Genomic DNA, 8,565 nt, shown 5'->3' with positions numbered 1-8,565 from the left:
GAGTAGGGCCACGAAGGGTCAAAAACAGCCCTGTCTCAGAAATTGACGAAATTACTGCAGAATGATCACTAACTAGGGTAGTTTATAAAATGATAACCATTCGACTTGTAACTGTGTTTGTATAATTTTCCAGAGCGTCAGAAAAGACCATGGTAAAATCCTATTTTAACAATTTGCGCGTAACGTCAAAATTGTTTTTCTTAACGTTCTTCTACTAATATAATCATTTTACCACAAGAATTATTTTACAAAGTATTTCTTGAATCTCGTACATATCTCTTGTTCTTTTTATATATATTAACAGAAACTTACTAAAATACAGATTAAAGTTGCAAACAAGCGCTTCAATTACATTATGTATAATTGCCACGAAAACTCGTTTTCTGCATTGATATTCACGAAATAGAAATTGAAGACAACCAAATTCTATAGCATAGATTAAATTCAAAGTCATAAATGATTTTTCAAACATATTAAAGCATAATAGTCTTCTATTTGGCAGAAGGAATTTTGATTGAAAGCTGTAAAATATCTTGGCGAGCGGAGTACAGTCGATGAAAATCTTTAAAATTTTTTACGATAGTTGTCTCATTGGCAATCATGTCATGTCATCTCTTACATTGATATGAAAAGAAAATCCGTGATATCGTTGAAACACAGAAAAGTTTATTTGCTGTTAAAAAAATGAAGAATGATAACAATTCGTATAGACAATACATATCATTCTATATATACTAATCATATAACACATACTATACAAATGTACCACACGTGCACTCATTAGCACTACGCTCTTTTTGAAGGATTACCTGCCTACTCTCAAATCAGCATTCAGAATAAAAATTTGTATTAACGATAGTTTCATTTAATACTGCCATTTATACACCACCGACCACATACACAGATATATATATATATATATATATATATATATATATATATATTATTGTACTATCTCTAATTGTACCTAAAGCGCGTGAAAATATGTATTCAACTCCAAAATTAATAGGAATTTACTTAAATTGTTCAGTGGATCCTTTTCATGTTTTTCTCAGACTTTTTTTTTCTAGTAATTGTTTAAAAGCCAAAAAAAAATTAATTGACAAAATGCTCACACTCAGTTGTCAAATGTGGACAAATTCATTTACGGATTTAGCTAAGTACAATTAAATCTGTTTGCTTGTTTTAATAATTACGTGTTGAAAGAGCAAACACTTTTGTTATTTTTTTATTAGTGTTTTCATTCAGTTTTATATTTAAATCATTTTTTACAGTTTTAATAATTGTCATTTTTTCTTACTTAGTTTTCTTCTTATTACATGTATTACCTTACATGAAAGTGGACAAATGTCCCGGTAATACAACAGCTATTTTTATCTTGAAAAGTGCGAGTGTACTTTGTTTATATATATATATATCATTTGGTCAAATTAAAAAAATCATGGCCCAATAAGAAGATTTGATATAATTGCCAAGAAACTAATAGAATATAAGTTTTCTTATGTAATTAACTATAGTGTTGATTTTAAGGATATAACTTATATTAACGTATATGTAAGCTGTGTCCATTTAAGTAATGTATTATTCAAAATTATAAACAGCTACAATTTATATACAAAATCAATTATTTTTGTCTGTATTTTTGTTTCCTTTAAAGTTATATAAAATGTTAACTATGTCTCATGAATGTGTTATATTCAACAATAAAATGCTTCAAAACTTTTAAAAAAGTTTGCTTAGTTGAAGAAAAAAAACATTACAATATAATCAAATAGCTTTCAGCATGTTCAAATAGATAAACAAGATGAATACTGAGATAAAAGTCAATGAGACAGAGATCTAAGAAGGATTAATGCAATATTCTATTCTTCAACGACACTCTGCTCACTGTCACTTTCGTCTATGGCATGTGGGATTAATGCTGCATCTTCAAGAGAAGCTCCCCAATTCTGGACTCCATATGAGATGTCCCGATTATGTCTAGCATACCCAAGATACCACAGTATAGAGGCAATGTGCGCACATACTCCTACTACTCGTGCTCCTGCTCTGCATTTACAGTACCATGCGGTAATTTCAGCAGAAGTGTATTCTATCCACAAGATGTAGGATTTTGAAGAAACATGACGGCTCTGCAGTTTCACACGTATTAAATGTTCATCCTCTTGATGAACGAGAATTTGACAGTTTCCCTCTAAGTGCTCTTGAATATAGCTAGTGCTAAGTTTTATTTGATACACTCCGCACGTTATATTTCTTAGATCTTCTTCATCAAGACGTGGAAAATCATCCAAAGTATTATCTGGCTCTTTCCATATAGTTTTCCGCCTTTCCAAATTTTCTTCTTCCACCCTCTGTTTCAGTGTGTTAACTTTTTTAGACAGATGTAGCATTTTAGCAGCCAATGCTTCTTCATTATCACATCCTTTTTAAATAAGAAAATTTCAATTATAATACTAGTAATAGTGTCACTAAATTTTTAATCAAATATAAAATAGAAGATGTGGTGTGATTGCCAATAAGACAACTATTTACAAGAGATCAAATGACACAGAAATTAACAACGCTTAGTCACCGTACGGCCTTCAACAATGAGCAAAGCTCAGACCGCATAGTCAGCTATAAAAAGCCCCGAAATGGTATAAGTGTAAAACAATTCAAACGAGAAAACAAACAGCCTTATTAATGTACAAAAAATGAACGAAAAACAAATATTTAACACAGAAACAAAGGACAACCACTGAATTACAGGCTCTTGACTTGGGACAGGCACATACATACAAAATGTGGCGGGGTTAAACATGTTAGCGGAATTCCAACCCTGCCCTAACCTGGGACAGTGGTGTTATAGTGCAACATTAGAACAAACTATAAAAAATCAGTTGATAAAGACTTAACTCATCAGATGGATACAAATAGAAATACATCTAACAAAAGCACAGAGTGGACGTGGCCGGGTACTTTTACATCCCATCAACAAAAAGACACTAAATATACAGATCTGAGAGTACTCGCAGTTACTGAAAAATCATTTTAAGACTAAACTGAAGACAATTTCTTACAAAAATAAAACTCAAAACACAAATACCTCAATTGAATATAAATGAAGATACAGAAGAACAATTAGATAATATTATCATGTGGTATAATTTATCATTTGCTTTATAGGTTTTTTTTTTTTGAAGGATTGCTTGTTTGCTTTATATGCTTTCTATGGAATAGTTAGGGACTTTTTGCTAGGAAAAGTGATTAATACTTTTTAGAGAAGGTTTTTTAAGTACATTTTCTGAAAAATACATAACTTTTTTTGAACTGAGAGGAAAATGACGGCTCACACTGTGTGAATTTCCTAATGAAAAAATTTGTCTTAAAAATATTGCAAATTCGTTTTGATCACTATTTATGATTTGTTTTTGCCGTTCATTAAACTGTTACCCCCTTATATGTATACTTATCACAGTTACCCATACGAACTATCTTAGTGAGAATGTTTACCTGGAGACAACGGCGGTAAATATTTATTTGATATTCCACATACAATGCAAACATAATCTCCGATATATGGAACTTGCTTATTTGGTAAAACATGGCTCAGATACTTCCACCTCTTGATTCTGGCATTAGCAGACTCTACTACCCAACGGACCTAAAATGAGAAAAAAATAGTAATTTAGAGCTATTTTCCTAATGCATGTAGTTTACAGGTTTGGTTGGCTTGCTTGCTTTGTTTGTATAACTGTTTGCTCAAACATTGTAATTAAGTTTTACAATTCCAGTTAATAGATAGGTGGGGCTTCAGCTTATATAATCTATTGAATGCCTGAGCAAACATTTATACGATAAAAGCAAGAAAGCCAACCAAACCTTTAAACTACATCCATTAGGAAAATAGCTCTAAACATAAGGTCGTGTTTGAAATTCATAATTGGTTGCAATTAAAACTCTGTATGGCTATGTTAATTATGTTATATACATTGACATTTTTGCGAACAGTAACAGCAATACGTGTGCCGAATATAAAACGTTTATGCTACTTTTTTGTTGTTGTTATTGGTTTGTTTAATTGATGTATATAGGAAAAAATCCTTTTCATAGGGGAAAACAAAAATTACGCAGTCCTATAAGTGACTTTTCTTTATTTTTTATTAGTGGCACAATATTCATAGTTATAACAGTAACTATGTGCACATGTAAGTTGGGTGTGCTTCGTACGAATAAGAACATTTTCTGTTGAGCAATAAAAATATCTTAACTGAATGATGATACTAAAGTGACGCAGTTTCAAATTTTGTTTTGTAAACTGTAATGTCTTAAAACAGTATTTTGGCTCTAGGGGTACAAACCTTAGTAACTAATCTGCTTGCATTGGCTTCATCTGTTGTCATCTGTTTTTGGCCTTTCGTTAAAAAGCTTGGCATCTGTGCCTTTATCCCTAAATCATCAAGAAGCTCCAATGAGTCCCTGAAACCTCTGTCAACTACAAATATATCATTGTCTTGTACCCAATCTTTGATATCTTCTACATTTGTGTTAAACATATGTTTAAGGATTGCCGCATCATTATTTTTGGAGTCGGCCAAGTATGGTCCCAGAACAGTCACAACGTATCCTGTAGTAGTAACAACTACCATTGGTTTAACAAGAGGTCGTCCCTTGTGTAAACTATATGACCGTCTTTGAAAATGAAAATTTCCGCTTTTCTGAATATAGATGTAGGTGCCATCAAGCACTAATATAGCCTGTGTGTTTGTTCCGTCCCCAAATAAAGTCTGGGCTAGTGGTCTTGTGTGCTGATTAACGACATCGTCATGGCTGATGTGTTTAAAACCCAAATTTTCAGGTACGAAATTTTTTACTAAAGCTTGTCTGACACATGAAATGGCTCGGCGTAAACTTGATCTTGATATGTTGAAAATGGTAGATAGCACTTTATTTGAAATTCCAGATTTTAATTTAAAAAGGAAAATTCCAAGAGAGGTTCTGGTGCTTCGTGTAGGTGTATTTCTTACTAAATTTTTGATGTAGGAATGAAGATCATTAAAATTGTCCTTATTTATTCCGGTTAAATTAATAAAGTCAGAGTCAGATAACACTTTATCTGTATCAAAGTCAATTCTTGATTGTTCATTTTGTATGGCTGTGGATCTTAACTTCTTCAAAAGATCCATGATTGAAGATCTGTTTAGGATGACATTATCATTTGTATAGTTTATTTTACTTATTGCATCATCTGTAAAATTATCTTCTGTCAAATGTCCCGGACAACAGCGACATCCTGCAGGAATTATAACCTCTTTTTTAAGAAAAGTAGAAAATCTTGCTTGCGATGGAACAACAATTAGCTTTGGACCAGGCTTTTTGCATATGAAACAGTATGAATGGCTTTTTGATGTTGAAGGTATTGAAAGAGATACTGATGGTGGACTAGATAACACAGTAGATCTACGTTTTGCTGGTGGAACATAATCTTCATCGTCAGATAATATATGTTGTACAACAGAGGAATGTCTGGTTTCCTGAACATAGTATTTGTGTCTACAAGTATTGCATATTTTATCTTCTTGTTTTGGTGTTATTAAAAAACTCTTATTCAAATACTTTGCTACAGATTTATTGATTGATCTTCTTTCGTGTGGTTTAGTCCTTTTATTGCATAGAACGCAAGGGTAATACTTTGCACCGCTTCCAGGCATTCTGAAGTGAAATAAAGAAATGAATCTTAATACACGAACCACGAATGCAGTCCAGAACAGGAGATGTGATGCAATATAAAACAGAGCAACAAATAATGCATCTTATTTTTAATTATTGTGTATAAAACCATGTGTTCAGGAATGGATCTTGAACAGACTATGTGTAATAAAATATTTAGTTTCCAGTCCTAACTCACTGACCACTACACTACAAACAGTATGTTTTAGATTATATGAAAGTAAAGCATATGTTACATTAGGATTTATGATATTATACAAAAAAGATAATTTAAAAAAAACTTTTAAAATGTGTGAGGCGAACCCATTCTGTCACTGCCATGGCATTCTCAAGCCTAACGCGCTAACCACTACACCACGTCGTCATACATTGCAAGACAAATTAACAAGTGGTATATAAAGTTATAGAATGGAACTTCTGAAGCTAGTCGTCTGCATTTGTTTGAATTTTTGTTTTTTTGTTTTTAACATGTGTAAAGATTTATTACTGCTTTTCGCGTGATTAATAAAGATGTTTTAAAAGACGGTTTTCGTAGAAAAATTCGTCTTTAATCAAAAGCTGCCCTATTTTTTTTCATAGCAAATGCCAAAGCCGACCGGGGTTAATAATAACATTACAAAATCCTTTTTATGTTGTATAAAGTTGAAATAAACTCTAAAGTAATATATCAATTAATAGTTATTTTTATTTTCAACCAATTTGTCATGTGTTTCAATAAAAACCGTTGTAAGCATGGAAAAAAACTCCATCGGCATTTGACGAAGCTACGGAAAATACATAAGACTTTTTATTCTTATTTTTGTTTCTTTTTTTATCTGTAAATTAATTTTGACTTACCTCAATACGTATTCATCAAGAAAAGCATACTTCAGTTGCAAGTAAAAGATTCACATAATGGTCTACAGTATATGTCAGAGAAAATAAAAATTACCGAGTATGTCACCGTCGCAAAACCTGTACATCCATATTTCTGTTGGCAAGTGCAACAAACATGCGCAATGTAATTCCAATACACACAACAACAAAAAAACAGAAATATGATAAAATTTATTCAAAATATTATAAAAAGAAGATGAACTATAGAAATTGTTTCTATTCTAATATAAGTTCGTGGTAGATTCATCAGACATTTCGCCACAGAATCTATCGTACCTCGGAAATGACATCGTCGAATTTGGATTCGCTTGTTAGCAAAAGTTTATTTTTCGATGTGGCCACAGGCCTCGACCACGCTAAAAATTGTTGCAAACGATGTCAAAGTGTCAAACAATTAAAATGAGATTTGAATTACTTTGGTCGAGGCCTGTGGCCAATGCGAAATTTAACCAGGAAGTGTGCAATTCTTCCAGAATTTTGATATTTTGAGCGTTCTGGTTCGACTTCGGGTGTTACGTCACATTAATGACGTCATGAAAATATGATTTTATAACATAATAACAAACAACGATATAGGTAGATATGTTTTAGCTATAAATGATCCACCTTGTTTGTATTTTATTTTTTGTCATTTCACAGGGCCAATATAGGCACTTCGTGGCCATACTCCTTTACCACAGTAGAAAAATCTTTAAAGATTGTTTTTATTGGTATTAACATTGAGTTTGTTTTTGATAAAATTGAACCATGAAAACTAAATATATATTGCTATATATATTCCTACATCCTGTCGATACTGTTAACATATATTTGGGCATTGCACAGGGTAATGCATTTCTCAGACTGTTTATGACGTCTTCACATTAAATATGTTGGATGTGTAAAGATTGATATATAAGTCTGGGATAACATAATTTATCTTTTACTGGTAATTGGGTTTGAGTAACTGCGAGTACTCTTATTTCGATGCTTTATGTTGTGATGTAACACCACTTACCCAGGTTAGGGGAGATTGAGCGCTTACAAACATGTTTTAACCCGTCATATTCTTTATGTACTTGTCCAAAGTCAGGGTTTTTTTTATTTCAGTTGTTGTCGTTTGTTCATGTCTGTCATATTTGTTTTATTGTAAACTGTTTTGTTATAAAATAGGCCGTTAGTTTTCTCAATTGAATTGTTTCACATTTTTGCATGTCGTGGCCTTTTATAGCCGACTACAAGGTATGTTTTCCCCCGGGCCCTCATTGTTGTAGGCCGTACAGTTGCCTATGATTGCTTACATCCACTTCGTTTGAACTTTGAAGGATAGTTTTCTCATTAGCAATCATAGCACATCTCCTTATTTTTATATAACTTCCCTTCCCAGTTCAATATATTACTTGTGTAAATGTTTCATTCCAATCATGCAAAAAGAAAAAATCAAGTTAGAATAATCCTACAACCATTTAAAAAAAAGAATAAGGATAAGCGAATAAGGAACGAATAAGTAACAGGGCATCAGTCAAGCGCGGAAACGGGTACATATGCGCTAATAGGACAATTTCACCGCTACGAACTAAGAACTAACACCAGAGAGAAGAACAGAAAAGAAAGCATTAAACAGGTGCAGCCTATAAAAGGCGAATAAGGAACAAATAACTAGCGAATAAGTAACAAGGTATCAGTCGAGCGTTGAAACTGGTACATACGCGCTAACGGGCTTTAAATATTCTAACTCTGCAAAAACAGACTTAACACAAAAGACATGAAAAGAACTAAAAGGGATGTACAAGTACCCGGCCACGTCCACTCTGTGTTTTTGTTAGATGTATTTCTATTTGTATCCATCTGATGAGTTAAGCCTTTTTCAACTGATTTTTATAGTTCGTTCTTATGTTGTACTGTTACACCACTGTCCCATGTTAGGTGGGGGGGGGGGGGGGGGGGGGTGGGGTGGGGGCCCGCTAACATGTTTAACCCCGCCACATTCTGTGTGTA

The 8,565-nt window shown here is 32.8% G+C and overlaps 1 protein-coding gene across 1 annotated transcript; it reads right to left on the bottom strand.

Moving 5' to 3' along the window:
- Positions 1-1,836: 1,836 nt before the first annotated feature.
- LOC127720430 (uncharacterized) lies at positions 1,837-5,827 on the bottom strand. Its single transcript, XM_052227018.1, has 3 exons — positions 4,344-5,827; positions 3,496-3,646; positions 1,837-2,425 (listed from the first exon to the last, which is right to left on the bottom strand). Exons 1-3 carry the CDS (start codon positions 5,691-5,693, stop codon positions 1,863-1,865), a joined length of 2,064 nt encoding a protein of 687 aa, XP_052082978.1. The 5' UTR covers positions 5,694-5,827; the 3' UTR covers positions 1,837-1,862.
- Positions 5,828-8,565: the final 2,738 nt, after the last annotated feature.

The sequence above is a fragment of the Mytilus californianus genome, unplaced genomic scaffold (assembly GCF_021869535.1).
Source record: "Mytilus californianus isolate M0D057914Y unplaced genomic scaffold, xbMytCali1.0.p SCAF_11, whole genome shotgun sequence".
Lineage (NCBI taxonomy): Eukaryota > Metazoa > Mollusca > Bivalvia > Mytilida > Mytilidae > Mytilus > Mytilus californianus.
The sequence above is the reverse complement of the archived record's forward strand: the minus strand, read 5'-3'. Positions and strand labels throughout refer to the sequence as shown.